Source organism: Saccopteryx bilineata, chromosome 1 (genome assembly GCF_036850765.1).
Source record: "Saccopteryx bilineata isolate mSacBil1 chromosome 1, mSacBil1_pri_phased_curated, whole genome shotgun sequence".
NCBI classification, from domain to species: Eukaryota; Metazoa; Chordata; class Mammalia; order Chiroptera; family Emballonuridae; genus Saccopteryx; species Saccopteryx bilineata.
Window position 1 is genome coordinate 230,741,370 of NC_089490.1, and position 20,798 is coordinate 230,762,167.

Here is a 20,798-nt window from a genome sequence, read left to right on the forward strand (position 1 = left end):
AAGACTCCCTAATTTAATAAAATTCACTACAGGATGTTTTGGTCTGTTAGCCACGTCTGGATATGATGAGTACAAGGACATGTGGTCCAGGCTGTCCTCAGTCAGCCTTGAATGCCCTCATCTGTGTCCCTGTAAGGCAGGTCTCCCTACACCTGGAGATGTAGCTCTCCACGGGCTTCCTGACCACTCCACTCAGTGCCGAGACTCCCTCTCTAGCAGTTATGACTGTATTCTTACCTCCTTTTTCTTTTTCCTCTCTCTTTTTCTTCAAACTTGAGACTGGAGACCATATGCGAATTAAAGGTGGTGTTGGACCATACATATATATGGCTTCCCCCATTAACAAGTACCCAGCAGAAGTACCCAGGGTGTGCTAACTTGTTTAGCGCAGGAATAGTACTTACTTAAAAGGGGCTTTTTTCCTCGCTGCCACACTGGTTAATAAGGAAGACTGGAACCAGCCGCCAAGCTGGTCTTTTCCTTCCAAGTATAAATCTGCCCTTTGGTCCGTACCTCAAAAATAAGTAGTAACAAACATAGAAAGTTAATTAAAATAGGAAAACTGCCTGACCTGTGGTGGCGTGGTGGATAAAGCATCAACCTGGAAACACTGAGGTTGCCGGTTCAAAACCCTGGCTTGCCTGGTCAAGGCACATATGGGAGTTGATGCTTCCTGCTCTTCCCCCTTCTCTCTCTCTCTCTCTCTCTCTCTCTCCCTCCCTCTCTCCCTCCCTCCCTCCCTCCCCCTCCTCTCTAAAATGAATAAATAAAAAAGTAAAAAAAATAAAAACATAAAAAAAATAGGAAAACTAAAATGAATGTGTATCAAGGTACTGAGAGGGTAAAAAATTATGTTATTTCACATGTCACGCTACCCCCAGTGGCTTAGGTTGCGTTCTCTGGAGCTGATACCCTCACTGCCAATTTATTAATCAAGACAAAAATAAACCTTGCAGGATGACCTTCCAAACCATAAGTAATTAAAAATACTATCTAAATTAGGGATGGATTCATAATTACCAGTATCAATGACTGCCAGTTAAATATTTTATGAAAACAAACTTTGTTTTTATTAATTTAACAAATGTTTGCTGAGGATCTAATAACTTTATATGTTAATTCATTTGGCATAATCACTCTAGAAGGTAGGTATTAACATCATCCCCATTTTACAGATGCGGAAGGTGAGACCATGAGGAGGGTTTTTTTGTTTTGTTTTGATTTTTCCGAAATGAGAAGTGAGGAGGGAGACAGACAGACTCCCACATGCGAATGACCAGGATCCACCTAGCACACCCACCAGGGGGCGATGCTCTGCCCATCTGGGGCATTGCTCTGTTGCGATCAGAGCCATAGCACCTGAGGCAGAGGCCATGGAGCCGTCCTCAGCGCCCAGGCCAACTTTGCTCCAGTGGAGCCTTGGCTGTGGGAGGGGAAGAGAGAGAGAGAAAGGAGAGGGGGAAAGGTGGAGAAGCAGGCACTTCTCCTGTGTGCCCTGGCCGGGAATTGAACCCGGGACTTCCACATGCCGGGCTGACACTCTACCACTGAGCAAACCAGCCAGAGCCCCATGAGAGGTTTTATTACTGGTCAAAGGTTATGCAGACAAGAGGCAAAAGAAGATATGGGTTCTGAACCTATAGAACCTGGACTGCATGTGCTTAACCAAGAAATCAGAAGAAAAAAAAAGGAATGTCTTTATAAAAAGCAAGTTATTAACTTCTAATATAGCAATGGTCTAGTCAAAAGATGGGCAAACTATAAAAAATGAGCCAGTAAAATAGAATAACATGTAAGCCAATTAATCTAATTCTTCTTGATTGATCTCATAAGATTATTTTATTTACTTATTTAATTTTTTGAGGAGAAATACGAGACTTGAGTGAAAAGCAGAAATGACAGTTTAAAATCCGGCTTATGTGTTACCAGTAAAGGTACTTCAGGTTTAGGTAGCCTCCTTTGCACACAACATATGTCTTTAAATAATAAAAGACCTAAATGTGACAGGGAAGGAAAAAATGGTTTGCTAATCAGGTACCTTTTTACCACTAATTTCATTTAATAAAGCATTTCTGCCACAAATCTGATTAAGAACATCACAAACTAGAAATGATGACTAAACGCCATCAGTACATGGACAGTGGCAAGGAGAACTGAAGGGTGGTTTCCGTGGTCTTTGACCCAGTGGATGGCGACAAGTGCAACTTGCACATGCTGCACTCAGAAATTAAAGAGCAACAGTACCAGTAGCAGCCATTCTCACCAAGGCCGATGCAGTTCACGAACCCTGCAATACACTACATACGCACTGTTTTCATGTACGGCATACTCTTGAAATTCAGGATGCTCCCCAAATGTGGTAGGAGGTAACTCTACTTCCTGTTTATAACACTACTGAACCTATCTCATGTACTGTTATTTGCCTACATATACATTGTAATTTAGGAAAACAAACTACTTAGTAACTTGCAGTATTTTCTCTGAAATACAGTAGGAAAAATTTATGAAATAATTCTGAAAATTATGACAATACAAATTGTAAACATTTTATTAATATGCAACTTACACTTGGACATTATTATGTACAGTTTAGCTATACCACAGAGTAAACATGAGTTTACATGCGTTTTTCTTTTCAAATTTCCTAAGCTGAAAGGCAGGCCCAAATGAAGGAATCTGTTTACCCAGTAGGAACCATACCACTGTCCTCTCCATAGTGAGGTGTAAACCAGAATTATTTATGCCTCAGGGAGAACTTGAGGACAGTCTCCCCCACATTCCCTTGCTCCAGAAACCAAACAGAACTCTTGGGCCCTGGTCGGCCCTTAGTGGCAGGGCGAGGGCTTGTCTGAGCCACCATGGCTTCCCTAACACCCATCTCCATCTCCTCACAGGCGACCAGGCTGACACTTCTGTTTATCTCTACCTTTCCACTTAGCATCCTCAAGAACACTTCTAAACACATCCTGTAACAGGTGCCTTCTACTGCTTCTAGTTCCTGCCCAATCATTCCTTTCCCTTTAGCCAGTGATACAAAGACGTGGCATAACTATGAGTAGGTGTACAATTAGCCACTTGTTTGTATGGGGCAGTGGAAAGGTGATGTAGTTCAGGAGAGAACTGAAAGTCAGGGTACTTGAGTCCTAGAGTCTGACTCCAGGGTATGTGACCATCACCTAACTTGCCTCTAATTCAATCTCATTCTCTCTTCTGAAAAATGATAGGGTCAGAGCATTTCAGTGACGTCCAAACTTTGTTTTCTAGATCTGGGTGCCTTGGGGTCACTGGGTAGGCAAAGGAGATTGAAAGGCAGGAAAAAAGTCCCTGTTTTACCCATCTTATGTGTGTGGTTCCATATAAAATTTCATTCGGAAAAAAAAAAATTTCGACATCTTTAGGTGAAATGATCTCCAATGGCCCTTTCAGATCTAAAACTGCAGATCTTCCAAATAAAGCAAAGAGAGTTCCCAGTTACAGATTTCTTCTCAGTAACATTTATATATCTTCAGAACTGCCTGACGGTGCATAAACTGTTACACTCACCTGGAAGAACACAGGACCAGGAAGTCCCGCTGTCAAACCAGATGTCTAAGATGTCCTGCCCTGGCGTGTATTCCAGGGCCCCAGGACCACCAAGCTGGTGAGAGAGTGAAAAGCATTTTAGTTATACCAAAAACATGTACAATCAATGCCCCCAAAAGTCAAAAGAAAACGAAATACCTATAACCATTAAACTCACATCATACAATAAGATCTGAAACATAAGAATAGTTCACAATTATATACAACTGACAGATTTGCTTATAAAAATAACCATGACCACTTAAATTTACACACTTATTCATGTACATATGAACGGTTTTTATTTTTTGCTTGTGTGTTGATTTTCTTGAAATCATCTTCCAATTTGCATTTTTGGTGTATGATGCAATCAGTTACTTCAAATTTAAAGTCCTGATGTAGCAATGTTAGGCACTGTTCTCAAAATTATATCTACATACTTAACCAGATCTGTTAAAACTTTGGCCCTCCATGACTCTCTAAGGTTATATTAAATACCAAGCTTCCCTAACTAAAGAAAAATGTTAACTCTGCCTGCGTTCTCATTTATAGGTAATAGGTTCATTCACTCTACATGATAATGTACCTATTTTTTTAACTCCCAAGAATACCTTCCGAAAGTCATGCAAGTTATGCAGCACACACAAAGGCCATTAAAAAACAATTGGAAGCGAACCTGAGCTAAGACATCTTCAGGAAGGAGCTGCTCAGGGGGGAGAGTCCACCAGACGTCACTGCCGTGCTGCTCCACGAGCTTAGTAATGTGCTCAATGGTCTGGCTGATTTAGGGGGACAAGACAGAACTGTTCAATTAACTATTGTAATTAATAACAAACATTTTAAAATTAAACACAGGAATTGTTTTCCCTATCTGCAGGATATTTCCCTATCTTCTCCCCTAAACTGTAGTGGCATTCTCTTTAATTGCTTGCTTACTTGGCTGCTTTTGTCATCTCAAAGACAATTTATAAATAATATCAATATATCTCAAAAATAAAATTAAATCCTATATATCCCTTACAAGAAGAAAAAGGCCTTTTCCTGATATCCCTACTTCAGTTACTCATTTCCCTATTTTTTATCTGTTTTATATTCATGTGGCTATATTCAAAACCTCCAAATTATCCCCACCCCAATGTCTGCCCCAAATAAAGCAACACATTCTGACAGTTTTACCTTGGAAATGTTACTCAAACGAGAGGCCTAATATAACACACTAGAGCAGATGGATTTAAATGATCTCTCTCAAGTTTTTTATCCCAAAACAACAGAATATGCGTTCTTTTCAGGGGCTCATGATAGACTGCCTGTTCGGACACAACAAGTCTCATTAAATTTAAGAATACTGAAATCATAGCAAGCATTTTCTCTGACCATATTGATATAAAACTAGAAATCAATCACACACAAAAATTAAAAACACACAAAGACAGGGAGGCTAAAGAACATGTTACTAAACAAGGAATGGGTTAATGAGATAAAGAAATCAGAAGATATCGTGAAACAAGTGCATATGGGAACACAACAACCCAAAGTCTACGGGACACAGCATACACAAGCCCAAATGAGTTGATCCGTGCACACTCCGCACTGCCTAACATGCAACAGAAAGCGAATGAATGCATAGCAAGTGAATACTGAAATTGACCATATCTTTGGTAAGATACAGCATCATAAAGTACTTGAAAATTAAATTTATGCTAAATTTTCTCAAAGGAACAACACCCTTTTGTTATCCCAGCTTTACTGACTCTAGTTGCTTTCCATGGAGTCACAGTACATACATTGGTCAGGAGCAAGGACACTGGACCTCTGCAGACAGCTATGGCTTAACTCCTGGCTCTGTCACTTTCTAATTATGTGACACTGGGCAAAGCACTTAACATTTCTGGACCTCAGTTTGTAAAATAGCAAAGAACAGTATTGTTAAACAAGCTATTACAGAGATTAATCAGCTTGTATATAAAATGCCTAGAATGATGCCTGGAACCCATCAGTAAAAATTATATAAACATTATCTAGCTAGTCTTCCAACTGATTCTCTGAAGTCAGGTAAATTTAGACAGTTAATTTTGTTAACCAATTACCAAAACACATACTATATTCATATTTAAACTAAGTAAAACTTATATACTAAAGGCAACTTTTCTATTAGCTGTCTTTCTATCACAGTCCATTAATGCAAGGAACTGAGCATTAACTGCAAGTCCATGAGAGCCGATGAAAGTGGGTAGAACAATGCTTCAAGTTCTTCATCTCAATTGGCTGCTTATTCACTATGACTGTGTAGGGCAAATCATTTAACCTCTCTGGGTCTGATAATGCGCAGGTAAATGAAGTGTTTATTTACAATAGTGGGAAGCAAAAATCAAATGGGTAGTAAAAACTAAATAGGCTCTCCACACTGACATGTAAAATACCTTACAATAGCAAAAGAACAATAAGAAGCAAGAGGTCCTATGAAAGATCGAGAAGAATAATGGTACCAGCATCTGTTTTGAAGAGATTATCAATAACCAGCATGTTAACATGGGCACAAGTCCACAGAGCTAACAGTCACCCATTTTAGATGGACTTGACCAGTAAAGATAAACTTTGTGACAAGACCATAAAAACTTTGTGCAATAACAATCCAATGATATGACAACATTTAGTTACTTATTACTATTTTATGCGGTTTGCACAGGACTATTTTATCAGTTAAGAAAATATGGATATGCTGTAATAAAAATCTGAATAAACCTCAAAAAAGAGATACTAGCAAAGTACATTTATACATACACAAGTACAGTAAATATACTGTAAAAGTGCACTGTGATTTTAGGTCAACAGTACAACAAAATAGAAAACTGGTCTAAAATGTGTTAGAAATGCACAGACCAAAAAAAGACTTCAGACGTAAAAGCAAATGGCTCAAATTTCATATTCATTTAGAAAATAGGTAGAAATGTTGGGATCAACATTATTGTTAATCAAAATAAACATTTATATGTGTACACCACACATTATACTTTTCAAATCACCTTTTAAGCACTCTCTAACTGGATTCACAGGGGAATGTTTACTAGCTCTGTCCCCTGCCTCTGGATTCCCAGTCACGACAGGGAGCAAGTGACATGGCTAAAGCCAGGCCTTGCAATCGCGTCGCCTAAAGCACAGCTCAGTGTTTTTACTTCTCCATTCTGCTGCTCTAAGTCATCTGGGAAGACAACCTCTGTCATGTGAACTCCGACTCCTAGTCTCTGAGGATTGTTAAGCAAAGGCAGAAAGACTCTGCTAGCCGACCAAGAACCTGAGATGAAGGCGGAGCACCAGGGAGTCTCAGGAGGTCAGTGTTGGCAGAACAAGCACCAAGTCCAAAGACCAAATTCTACCTGCCACTTATTAGATACCGAAGCCAAGAGAGAAAAGGCTATGTGAAAACTTTTTATCTTAAAAAAAAGAAGAAAAAGATAAGTCCTAATATTTTAGTAACTTACAACTATAGATGATACTTACATACCATTTTAGAATCTCAAAGTAAACTCTAATGAGACTTTTGTTTTTTTATATCCTTAAATAGCAGCTAATTCAATGGAGATTTAATACTACATTTTAAGTATGACTGAAGTATTCTCCAGTATCTTATTACTAAGTCTATAAATAAAAATACCAAAGAAAGATTCCAACTTTGCAGCCGGCATGTTATATCAAGGACTCTAAACGTGTCCACGTGTAGTTACACTAAAATTCATGTTTGTTTGTTTGTTTTTCTCTCTCTCTCTTTTTTTTTTCATTTTTCCGAAGCTGGAAACGGGGAGACAGTCAGACAGACTCCCGCATGCGCCCGACCGGGATCCACCCGGCATGCCCACCAGGAGGCGATGCTCTGCCCCTCTGGGGCGTTGCTCTGTTGCAACCAGAGCCATTCTAGCACCTGAGGTGGAGGCCATAGAGCCATCCTCAGTGCCCAGGCCATCTTTGCTCCAATGGAGCCTCGGCTGCGGGAGAGGAAGAGAGAGACAGAGAGGAAGGAGAGGGGGAGGGGTGGAGAAGCAGATGGACGCTTCTCCTGTGTGCCCTGGCCGGGAATCGAACCCAGGACTCCTGCACGCCAGGCCGATGCTCTACCGCTGAGCCAACTGGCCAGGGCAAAATTCATGTTTTAATTGCTACATTTTCAGAGTTCTATTTTGAGGTCTTAGACTACTATATTACTTACATTTTAAAAATGAAAACAAAGGCAATTCTGGAGGTAGAGGATAAAAACAAAACATTTCTGGTTTATAAGAATACAGATTTCAAAGACAAAAACATCCTGACAGTCTAAACAAATCAGAATTGTGCACAGAATTGGTATCACAAAGTGAAAACTTTTTCTTGTACTCTGGTGGTCTGAATGATCCTGAAAGAATTCTAGCAGAGAGCTTTAAAAACAAAGCTTGCAATAAAAATAAATGCATGCATACAATCTGCAAACTTGAGGTTTTCTGGATTGTAAAATCAAAATGTAATGGTCACACAAAATCGAAAAAGGTAATTTGGAAAAAAATACAAAAAAAGGCTACACAAGTGCTCAAAATATACTCACTATAGCTCTGCGGCAAAAACCTAGAAACAACCACATGGTGGACAGGCTAAATTTATTTGGTTTTCATACACAGGACACTAGGCAACCACCAAGAGTTGGTCTCCCACTTTGAATGACTGTGAATTCATTCCTCTGAAATTGACTTAAGTTATCTCTCTTTTATAATCATTATGTTCCCTTATAAACAACTATATTAGACCTCCTTGCATATATATCTTTGTACACAATATCAGCCCTCTTTTGTCCCTAGGATAATACTTAGAAGTGTAATTTTTTTATAACAAAACTGAGACCATGCTTTGATTCTTTTAAACAATTTTATAGGCATTTCTTAGTGACAGTAAATATTCTTCACACACAAAAATAATACAAGGAAGAAGTCCAAATTTATCTTTGGAAATTTAAGAATTTTCCCATTTTGTTAACACAGTTGACTTATAACCTAAAGGTTGGTGCAAATTACTGTTGGCGAGAGTGGGTGAAGCCACTTATCAGTACATAATCTATATGCTCCCATTTTAATGCTGTATCTCATAAAGCAATGAGTCTATAAAACTTTGTACTTTACCCAAGAGCCTTATCTAAACACATGTGCTACGTGTCCCTTCTTAGGTTTCAATCAGCGAAAATCCACTCGGTAGTATGAGCAACTATAACACCAACCAATCACCCCAGACTTTGATATCAACTAAGCTGAAAGCTTATTTAGCCTGTTATTGGAAATTAGGCAGCATTAGCTTTACCAGGTACTGAAGAAACTGCTGCTGTCGTCCACTGTTTCCTGAGTTTTGTCTTCATAGAAGCAAAAGTACTAAGGACTGTAAGAATTTCTTCTTTTATAAGTTACCAGAATAAGGTAAGAGGCTACATGTTTCATATATTTACTAAATTTAATTCTAGAACACATTGAAAGTTGAGAAGGAAACTATTTTAAACTTAATGCTATATGTTTGATAGGTAATACGAAACAATTTTGTAGAAATTTCTCTTTCTTTAATAAACATTGTAATGTTTTTTTGCACCAAAAGATCATGAACATGAGCAAAAATCTGAGGTAGCTAAAGCTTACACTCAAACTAGAAATTCCTTGCCTATTTCTAGGAAATTTCTTCCAATTTCCAGAAATAAGGAGCTAAGTCTCTTAAATGCATATGTTAACTATTGCATTAATATTGTTAAACTATAATGATCTGAAATGGTCAAAGAAATTTAACAACTTCCTTTCCTTCCTAGGTAGCAAGTGGTTCTATATTTTATCTTTTTTATGCTTAAAAGTATTTATTTTGTCTTTATTAACTAGAAATAGAATTCTATATAATGGCATTAGATTACAGATTCAGAAAATGACTGATGTTAAAGACAGAAATGGATTTGAGAAAATACAAACATGAATATAAAGTACAGGTAAGAACAAAATTCTAATCAAAATTGAACACCCGAGTTTCCAATATGCCATCTGCTAAACTTATGTACAATATGAATTCATGAAGATTTTCTTCTATGAAAGAAATCCATTTAAGAGATTATTTATAGATTTTCATCAAGAAAAGTCTAAGAACTCCTTTGATAGGTGTCAACGGAGTCATCAAGTGTAACAGCAACTCCATGTGGACTGTGTACCAATTTCCAGTGGAGATGTTGTTACTTTTGATGGCTACCGACTCGCTACAATATAAAGGCACACCGGAGGAAGACAGACAGAAAACAGAAAACGTCACTGTGACTCATCTACATTAAGTTCCTTTGCTCACTGAGTCCGCCACCTACCGAGCTGAAGTGGGCTGCCTCTTCCTGCGGTTTCTCCCACCCTCTGGGTCTGGGAACAAGTTGTGCGCTAACAAATGGTGTACAGGAAAATGACCTATGAATTGACAGACAGTGTGGCTACGTTTGTCTGTCATTTCTGTAGGCCAATATTCTGTATGCCTCTACTATGGGAAAATCAGAAAACAAGACCATGCAAGCAATACAACAAAACAATCTGTCACCACCATGTAAACATAAATGTACTGACTATAAATAAAGCATGAATGGCAGTAATGAATACTTGCTTGTGTTTTTCTGACAAAGCTCACATTTACTTCACCCAGCCTACTGACCCATCAACCTATGCACTATCTTACTGTCATGATCAAATAATGATTAAATAAACCAGTCTACTCTGCTTATTAATGTATACATATGGTGTAACTCAATCAGCACAAGGAAATTCCCTTCAAAACTTGTTCTGTAAATGCTGTAAAGAATGAGAAACAATGACAGTGGCTTATAAACATTCCTTCGAGGTAACTCTCCAGTGTGGAATTCTAAACAACCCTTGTGTACATTTATCTCAACTTCAATCATTAATACAAGTAATAAGATATTAGCAGTTTATATCTGATCAAGCTCTCAGTTTAAAAAAAAACATAAGCAACAATATTTAGGCCAAAGAGCCTTAGCTTCAAATTTTAACAAAATTATAATTGTAATAAAAGGCCTTATAATGACTTCCTGGTCTCTAGAATCTAGTTTCTTTTCCTAAAACATATTCTTACTTCTCATGCCTACTTAAAAGTTTAAATTCTTTAACCTAGTATTCAAGTCTCCTTACAATTTGCCCGTCTTTCTTAGTGTTAATCTGTCTGGAATCCCCCTCACTAACATGACCATCCACTTTGGTTCCTACACGTGATATGCTTCCTCCTCCAGCTCCTCAGTTCCTGCCTACCCCAATCCGTCCCTGGATTCCCCACCAAATCCGTCCCCTGATTCCCTACCAAATCTGCAAGGCCCTACTCAAACGCTGCAGCCTCTGTGCATGAAGCAAATGAGCCCTCTTTATCGTTCAATATTGACCCCAGGGTTGGCCTCTAGTCCCGCCCTGGGCCATACTGCCACCAGGTGGCAGTTAAACCCCTAACACTGTAGTAACACAATGCATACTTCAAATTGAAAAAAAAAAGCCTCTCATACCTAATATGTTGCTTTAACTGATTAAAACCAGACATCCCTTTAATCAATATTTTACAAAGCTCTAAAACAAGTTTTCATAAAAGCACGACCTAAAGAAATGCTGTTAATGTTGACAATGGAAAGGAGAAACGCTTCACAAAACGATACTGAACCCCAATGTAGAGACATTCAACACTGGGTTGATGGTCTCTTGAACTGCCCGTTACCTGACGGCCTCCATGCCCTCAAAAACCTCACTGGGTCCTCTCCACTGAAATGTGAAAACACCAAAATGTACTCCAACTTCCTGCTCATCCCATAGAATCATTTAGTACAAATTCCATTAAGCAAATGAAAACCAGATTGCTCAAAAAAAGTAAAAGACCAACTCCAAAAAGGAGTGGTTACTATTCCCCTTTCCACACCTGTGGATAACAGCCACGGCCCTGAGAGCTTCCCAAACGTACTGGAAGGTAGGTACACTGGCCAGTCCGCCATGTCCTCACAAGCAGGGTCCCTGGCTGTCTTGTTCGCTGCCTCAAAGGCTCTACAGTCTGGATTGGGAAAGACTTTTCCTTTCATCATATCAGCTTTTCTGCTCTGAATTGTTTTTAGTATTATCTTAGCAAATTAAAAGAAAAGTTAAGAAATAGAAAAAAGGACAAAAAACAAACCTCATGGACACAGACAACATTGTGGTGATTGCCGATAGGAGGAGCAGAGGAAAGAGGTAGGGAAGGGTATGAGGGGGAAATTGAGGATGAACAAAGACTTACTTGTGCATTTAACTACATTAAATTAAGTTTCTTAAATTTTAAAGCAGGCCGTGGCCAGTTTGCTCAGTGGTAAAGCATCGGCCCGCCATGTGTATGTCCCAGGTTCAATTCCCAGTCAGGGCACACAGGAGAGGCACCTATCTGCTTCTCTACCAACCTTGCTTCTCTCTTTCTCTCTTCCCCTCCTGCAGCCATGGCTCAATTGGAGCAAGTTGGCTTTGGGCACTAAGGATGGCTCCATGGCCTCTGCCTCAGGTGCTAAGAATAGCTTGGTTGCTGAGCAACAGAGCAATGCCCCAGATAGGAAAAGAATCACCCCCCAGTGGGCTTGCTTGGTAGATCCTGGTCAGGGTGCACCAGGAAGTTTGTCTCTCTGCCTCCCCTCCTCTCACTGAATAAAAATATAATAAAAATAAAAATAAAAAACATTTTAAAGCATATAACCAATTTTCCTCTGAAAGGGAGGAGAGACTCAGGGAGAATAACTAATTCATAGAGAAAAATTACACCGTGGGAGCCCCCACTCACACTGCCCACTCTTAAATCCCCGGTAGCTCATTCTAGCAAAATGCCTCTCATACACAATCAATCAATTTGCATAGGAAAAAAAAATTGGGGCCTTTGCTTCAGAAAACACAATTCAGTTTAAAATGCTGAAAATTTTTATAAAGTTCTACCTGTTGATCAAGAATTCATCTTTTGTCTTGTGATGGAACACAGGAATTGGAACGCCCCAAACTCTTTGCCTTGATATACACCAATATGGCCGCCTGTCCATCATGTCCACCATGGCATTCAGCACTGATCCAGGAATAAATTTCACTTTTTTTAACAATTCCTGCAATTGATTCACAAATCAAGTCTAGTGAGAGAAAGCAGAACAAATCTTCTAGAACTGTTATTATTTGTCCTAATATAGCTCTTTTCTTTATATACTCATTCACATGTACCTCCATTTCCCCCACTCTCCCCAAAAAACTAAACTAAAACACACAGATTTCAGAGCAAATGAGGCAAAGTTAAAACAGGACCACAGAGGACCCAGGAAATATCATCAAGAGCAGATATCACCTTTGAAGGGTGCGAGAAAAGATTTTATACCAATTTCCAAGCATCCTAGATCAAAACTAGTAATAACACAGAGGCTGTACCAGTCTGCATTCCCACCAGCAATGCAGGAGGGTTCCCTTTTCTCCACATCCTCGCCAGCACTTATTCTGTGTTGTTTTGTTGATGAGCGCCATTCTAATCGGTGTGAGGTGATATCTCGTTGTGGTTTTAATTTGCATTTCTCTAATGATTAATGATGTTGAGCATTTTTTCATATGCCTACTGGCCACCTGTATGTCCTCTTTGGAGAAGTGTCTATTCATTTCTTTTGCCCATTTTTTTTTTTTTGTATTTTTCTGAAGCTGGAAACGGGGAGAGACAGTCAGACAGACTCCTGCATGCGCCCAACCGGGATCCACCCGGCACGCCCACCAGGGGCGACACTCTGCCCACCAGGGGGCGATGCTCTGCCCCTCTGGGGCGTCGCTCTGCCGCAACCAGAGCCACTCTAGCACCTAGGGCAGAGGCCAAGGAGCCATTCCCAGCGCCCGGGCCATCTTTGCTCCAATGGAGCCTTGGCTGCGGGAGGGGAAGAGAGAGACAGAGAGGAAGGAGGGGGGAGTGGGGGGTGGAGAAGCAAATGGGCGCTTCTCCTATGTGCCCTGGCCGGGAATCGAACCCGGGTCCCCCGCACGCCAGGCCTCTTTTGCCCATTTTTTGATTGGATTGTTTGTCTTTCTGGTGTTGAGATTTACAAGTTCTTTATAAATTTTGGTTATTAACCCCTTATCAGACAGTATGGAGATTCCTCAAAAAATTGAAAATCGAACTGCCTTTTGACCCAGCCATCGCACTTTTAGGAATATACCTCAAGGACACCATAGAAGGGTTCCAGAAGGAGAAATGCACCCCCATGTTTATAGCAGCATTGTTCACAATAGCGAAGATCTGGAAACAGCCCAAGTGTCCATCAGAGGATGAGTGGATTAAAAAGCTTTGGTACATATATACTATGGAATACTACTCAGCCATAAGAAATGATGACATCGGATCATTTACAATAATATGGATGGACCTTGATAACATTATACTGAGTGAAATAAGTAAATTAGAAAAAAACTAAGAACTATATGAACCAATGCATAGATGGGACATAAAAATGAGACTTAGAGACATGGACAAGAATGTGATGGTAACAGGGCTGGGGTGGAAGGGTGGGGAAGGGGCGAGGAAGGAGAGGGAGGGAGTGGGGGGAGGGTAAGGGCACAAAGAAAATCAGATAGAAGGTGACGGAGGACGATTTGACTTTGAGTGAGGGGTATGCAGCATAATCAAAGGTCAAAATAATCTGGAGATGTTTTCTCGGAACATATGTACCCTGATTTATCAATGTCACTGCATTAAAATTAATAAAAATAAGATTTAAAAAAAAAACAAAAAACTAGTAACAACAGGTGTAGTAGAAGTATTAAACTTCATTAAACTACAGTTAAAATCAATTCAAATTTGAATTCAAACATTTTTTTTTTCCTGAAGTTGGAAACGGGGAGGCAGTCAGACAGACTCCCGCATGAGCCCGACCGGAATCTACCCAGCATGCGCACCAGGGGGCAATGCTCTGTTGCAACCAGAGCCATTCTAGTGCCTGAGGCAGAAGCCATAGAGCCATCCCCAGTGCCCGGGCCAACTTTGCTCCAATGGAACCTTGGCTGCTGGAGGGGAAGGGAGAGACAGAGAGGAAGGAGAGAGGGAGGGGTGGAGAAGCAGATAGGCGCTTCTCCTGTGTGTCCTGGCTGGGAATCGAACCTGGACTCCTGCACGCCAGGCCGATGCTCTACCACTGAGCAAACTGGCCAGGGCTGTATTCAACCATTTTTTAAGTGCTTAAAAAAAACTACTATCATAGGCCGACAAGGATTGCAATATAACCTAATTTACATACAGTACAGTTTATAACATAAAAGCACTTTCTCAGAGTAACAGTTACTTACTCTTTACTTACTATCTCTTAAGAACCCTCTCTCCTTCCACAAGAACCCTCCCTCTTTCCACAAGAGCTGCAAATTGCAAGCATTTGATTTCATTCACCAATTGCCAAGGTAAATTATATAGCAAAAGTGACTGGCAATAAGCTCAAAATAGGCCAAATATGTTAACTCCATGTTTCCAATCTCTCCATCCATGAATAAAAGCATTTTTATATTTAGTTTCATGTTAAATAGTTCCCTCACTGACCTGACACCCCCTCCCCCCAAAGCCATTTGTAGCACCACCAACTGGTGGAATGGCAACATCTTCAATTCAACTTGACTAGTTAATACCCGATTTAGATACTTGATTTTGCCAAGGAATAACTATTATTTTTTTAAGGTGCTGATAACAGCATTGCAATTATGTTTTCAATAGTCTTTATCTTTCAGACACACATGATGAATACTTATGGAATAAAGAATGCCCGAAATATGCTTCAAACAATCCAACAGGTAAGGAGTAAAAAGTGAGAAGAGTGTAGGTAAAAACGAAAGTGGTCGTACATTGATTATTGTTGAACTTGGGTGATAGAAACATGGCAGTATATCACTCTGCTCTATTTCTGCAAAAAAGCAACTGAGAATTGTACATAAAGACATCAAAAAAAATTGAGCTTCCACATAGGGCATCAGACTGAGATGTTCTGCAACCAATAAGATCTGTGCAGAACCGGAAGTTAAAAATTTTAACATTCACAAGTAAGGGCTTCATAGGAATGTAAAAACAAAACAAAAAAAAATAGTCCATGTCACAATCGTCTACTCAATACAAATACAGAATATGTAAATTGTTATGCTATAATTCTACAATTTTATGAAATCAAATCATAACAGCAACAGCCTCTTCTACTCCCAAAACCCTCCCTTAGCCTCCCACGCAGCCCTTTCTTGCTGTGCACAGAAAACCAACCCGGACAAAAGCAGGCTGCTTCTCTATACCTTGGCTGTAGTCTTGAGGTCCATGATATTCACAAACCACTGCTTGCTGGCACGGATTACCACTGGTTTCTTAGTCCTCCAGTCATAGGGATAGCTGTGTACCAATTTCTCCTCTACCAACAAATTCTTTGAAGCCTGAAGCATCTTTATGACTTAAAAAAAAAAGTAACAATTTGTATTAGACATCATTTAAAAGTGCAATGAGGCCTGACCTGTGGTGGCGCAGTGGGATAAAGCGTCGACCTGGGACACTGAGGTCGCCGGTTCGAAACCTTGCGCTTGCCTGGTCAAGGCACATACGGGATTTGATGCTTCCTGCTCCTCCCCCTTCTCTCTCTCACTCCTCTCTCTCTAAAAAATCAATAAGTAAAATATTTTTTTAAAAAAGTGTGATGAGGATCCTAATCACTCTGTAAACTCCCAGGGAGTTCTGAATCTGGACCAACAGGTGCTGCCAGCGAGAGGGGCCACCTACCAGGTATCAGAGGCATAAAGCGGGGAACCATCTGGGAAAAAAAAAGGGACTGGAACACCTAATCAGAATCCAAGTTATGCTGTCAACTTCAGGAGAAAGATGAACAAGTACGTTTAAAATTCTACATTTGAAGTTCAGAGTCATAATCTTTCACAGTTAGGTTCTCAAAATGATGTCCACATATTCCAAAAGAAATCAGAAATAGTTGAATTTTGTCCCTCTAAAAAATATGCTCAAGTCCTAACTCCTAGTATATGTGAAAGTGATCTTATTTGAAAACAGAGTCTTCATAGCTGTAATCAAGTTAAGATGAAGCCACCTGGGTTAGGGCAGTGGTCCCCAACCTTTTTTGGACCACGGACCGGTATAATGTCAGAAAATATTTTCACGGTCGGCCTTTAGGGTGGGACGGATAAATGTATCATGTGACCGAGACAAGTGTCAAGAGTGAGTCTTAGACGGATGTAACAGAGGGAATCTGGTCATTTTTTAAAAATAAAACATCATTCAGACTTAAATATAAATAAAACGGAAATAATGTAAGTTATTTATTCTTTCTCTGCAGACAGGTACCAAGTGGCCCACGGACCAGTACCGGTCCGCAGCCTGGGGGTTGGGGACCACTGGGTTAGGGTGTGCCCTAAATCCAATGATGCAGAGAGACATACAAGAGCAGAGAAGGACATGTGACAACAGAGGCCGAGACTGCCGTAACATAGCTATTAACCAAGAAATGGTTTAAACATAGGGATCACAGGAGCCACCAGAAACTAGGAAGAGGCAAGGAAGGATCCTTTCTGAGAGCCTACAGAGGGAGCACACCCTACTCACACACCTGGGTTCAGACTTCTAGCCTCCATAACTGTCAGAGAATAAACCTGCTGTTTAAAGCCACTAAATTCATGGTAATTTATTATAGTAGCACTGGAAAACTAATACATCAGGCGTGATTTGACTTAGTCTTTACTGTGGGCAAAAAACGGCTTCCATAGTACTTGATCCCTGGACCATAATTCCAGGAAGGCAGAAGGACCATTTAAGACTAGAGGACCGCCAAGATCGGAATACAAAACCACGCTGGATGGTCAGTGGTTTACAAGGGTGACAGAAGGAGTGGGGGTATCTGATTCACAGTCATCATCTAGCCCTGAGCTTGACATTAGCCATGCACAAAACTAATACTCCTGATGATTACCTCCATAGTCCTAAAAAAGCGTCACTCCCTGTGAACTGCCCTGATTGGCTTAAACAGAGCAACTTCCAGGCAGGGGGTAAAAACTTCCAAACTCCATTTAAACCATGTGGCTAAACAAGACAGAATCTGAGCTTTTGTTTTTGTTCCAAGTATAAGATGAGAGAATAAATCAAGGTTACTGCTGGCAACTTTTCAGAAAATACAGATGTATGACATCAACACACCCAATACTCACCCACATCTGTTCCCTCTTCAAGGACAGACTTGTTTTGAAGTTCAGGACCCGCAGCAGCTGTGAAGATTCCATCTTCATCCACTAAACAATCCTACAAGGTGTTATTTTGGACAATTAAAGTATCAAGATAGCTTGACCAGGCGGTGGCGCAGTGGATAGAGCATCGGACTGGGATGCCGAGGACCCAGGTTCGAGACCGAGGTCGCCAGCTTGAGCACAGGATCATCTGGTTTGAGCAAAAGCTCACCAGCTTGCACCCAAGGTCGCTGGCTTGAGCAAGGGGTTACTTGGTCTGCTGAAGGCCCACGGTCAAGGCACATATGATTATGCTTAATCAATGAACAACTAAGGTCTCGCAACGAAAAACTGATGATTGATGCTTCTCATCTCTCTCTGTTCCTGTCTATCTGTCCCTGTCTATCCCTCTCTCTGACTCTTTCTCTGTCCCTGTAAAAAAATAAAATAAAATAAAAAAAGAAAAAAGAAAAAGTATCAAGACATTTTATTTTATAATAATACCTGGCAAGACAATATATATAGAACATCTCAGTCTAGACTTTCCCTACACTGAGTATGTGGGGGTTTACTTAGTTACTAGAAAATGTAATTTATACATCTGCATCACCAAAGGCAAAATTAAAGCAGCGACATAAGTTTAGTAACAAAAACTAATATAACTAAATGTCATTTTTAATTTGATCTCAATTTATGACTCCATGGCAACGTACACACACGGTCATGACTGAGACTCACCTATACATGGAAAAACTTGCAAAGTAATCAATGTGTGTAAAATAAATTTACAGAGGACTATCGAGCCTTAAAATCAATAATTCTTTACAACTAGTAAAACCCACGTGCCATTTTTCAGGAATGGAAAGTAATGAGTCTATGTGACTTCATACTTGAAAGAAAAAATGGCCCCCATTTAATACTATTCTTCAGTCTTAACTTTGCACTGATTTTGTGTTAAGTCTTAAAAAATCTTTCTCAATTAGTGTGTATTAAAGAGTTAATGAATTGCACACCTCTGAACATTTCACAATTATGACAAAAACAATTATTATTAAAAAAATGTGAAGATGTTAGCTGATCACTTTAATTCTATAAAAACAGTCAATGCAATGGAGAAAAGAGGACGAATACCGTGGGCAGGTTGTGCTGGGAAGCGACGCTGTAATCTTCCATACCATGAGCCGGGGCTGTGTGCACCAGTCCCGTGCCTTTGGCCATGGTCACATGGTTTGCAGGCAAAAGAGGAGAGACTTTATCAGGAATTAAAGGGTGACTACAAGTACCATCTTCCAAATCGACCCCTGCGGGCAAGAAAGCCACTAGTAAGAATCATTGTAGCTGGCTTTTCTTCTATCAGCCTAAGAGCAGCAACAGATTGGGGAGAAGAGCAGACTCAGCATCACGATGGGTCACCCCAAACCTCACCCTTCACTTGCTCTGTGAGCTCTACATGATGAATGAGAGGCAGTGAGTTATTGTCTGTGCAGAAAACAAACGCCGTACAAACAATTCCACTTCAGCTGTTCAACCTTCCTCCCAATTTAACAAGCTGTAAGCGAGTGGTCACCTGCTCATTTAGCCAGGGATGAGAAGGACACACACACCTCTGAGAGGTGGGGGCTCGGGGCGGCACTCCAATTACTCTATGCACAGGAATTATTTGAAACAATTAGGCAATCTAGAAAAAGGATCTTCAGTTTAACCTGAATACTTTCAAACACCTTGTGAGAAGGCCACACAGCTTCCGTGACATCTCACTTGTTGAGAACACATTCTGCACTTAAAAGGGCGGTGGGGGTGTTGGGGGAGGGGCAGGCAAGGAGTAAGGAATATACTGGATCCTCCTATTGCACCCATAAGGACCAAATGCTATAAAATGTTAAACATCCTGTAGCTTCTTTCCCACATTTGCCAGGAAATCCTTTTTGTTAAACCTGTTCAACTTCTGATTGGTATATATCTCAACCAATGCATTTAGGGGGCTTCCCTATGAGTTAGGCAATCTTTCCATTTTGAGGTATCTCAGTCATATAAAAAAATATTTTTTTGTAAGAACCTCAAAGATCTATCAACCCTAAGGATCAGAGGTCATTTTAAACTTCCCTCGGTTTCCAGAGTTATATTTCAAAGCCAGTCCCAAATTGTCTTTGAACTCATTTTCAGAATGTGTTCAATTTCCTTAGTAAAATCATATACAAAAATACACATATTTACTTCCTTCCTCGTTCTCCCTTCCAAGTACTAACCAGGCCCGACCCTGCTTAGCTTCCGAGATCAGGCGCGTTCAGGGTGGTATGGCCCTAGACACCTCGTTCTTTTGATTACATCAGATAAAGAATATTTAGCGATTTAATTTTGGATAACAAGTGCCCAGGATATTTGCACATTCCACATCTTATACGAAGGACGTTTGTCTAATTTTACATCAGATATTTGCCAGAAACATTTTTTTAATCTGTTGTGCCTTAGTCACTGTGCAAATATTTCTATAGCCTTATCATATTTAATATATATTCTCCTTCAGTGAAATCACTGTAAGATATATTCTAGAAAGGCAGAAACCATATCTGTTTTGACTCAGAATGAGCAATGGTCAGTAGAGTACTTAACCCCATATTTTGAGGACTACAACAGTCAGACTATCTCTAAATCTTCACCTGAAAATGTCGAAATAACCTCCAATGTTGTTTTCAGAGTGGAAGCCACAGGTGTGACTTTATCAGCGGCCAACACGTACTGGTCTCCAGACTGGGAACATTTCACCACAGCATACCTAAAATAACATGGCAGGATTGAAATGACCAACAATAAGAAAAAAGCCACAGGTAACATGTAAAATGTGTTACATCAGTTTCTTAACCAATGTCACCTTAATACATTCAATAAGAAATGTTTTAAAAGTTTGATAATAAAAAAAGTTTTACATTTTAAAAAACTAACTTCAAAATCAAGAAGTACTATTTTCAATAGACTTCATCCCTTACATTTCTGTTTTGTTCTCCAAAAAAGCTGGAAATG

The 20,798-nt window shown here is 40.0% G+C and overlaps 1 protein-coding gene and 1 long non-coding RNA gene across 3 annotated transcripts in view; one reads left to right on the forward strand and one right to left on the reverse strand.

The window, feature by feature from the left end:
• Positions 1–20,798, reverse strand: part of IARS2 (isoleucyl-tRNA synthetase 2, mitochondrial) — a 48,121-nt gene that overhangs the window by 14,537 nt on the left and 12,786 nt on the right. The window contains exons 8-15 of the mRNA XM_066238093.1: positions 20,438–20,553; positions 18,912–19,081; positions 17,766–17,856; positions 15,861–16,012; positions 12,519–12,679; positions 4,238–4,340; positions 3,544–3,637; positions 405–513 (exon numbers count right to left, since the gene is read on the reverse strand). Of these exons, the coding sequence (XP_066094190.1) occupies positions 405–513; positions 3,544–3,637; positions 4,238–4,340; positions 12,519–12,679; positions 15,861–16,012; positions 17,766–17,856; positions 18,912–19,081; positions 20,438–20,553 (996 nt within the window). The remainder of the gene's footprint in view (positions 1–404; positions 514–3,543; positions 3,638–4,237; positions 4,341–12,518; positions 12,680–15,860; positions 16,013–17,765; positions 17,857–18,911; positions 19,082–20,437; positions 20,554–20,798) is intronic.
• Positions 8,786–17,926, forward strand: LOC136309661 (uncharacterized). Of its 2 annotated transcripts, none has more exons than XR_010726350.1 (4): positions 8,786–8,987; positions 15,298–15,374; positions 16,285–16,442; positions 17,788–17,926. It is a non-coding gene; the product is annotated as an uncharacterized lncRNA (long non-coding RNA). The 2 variants fall into 2 exon arrangements; XR_010726349.1 differs by having other exon boundaries at positions 8,789–8,987; positions 15,312–15,374.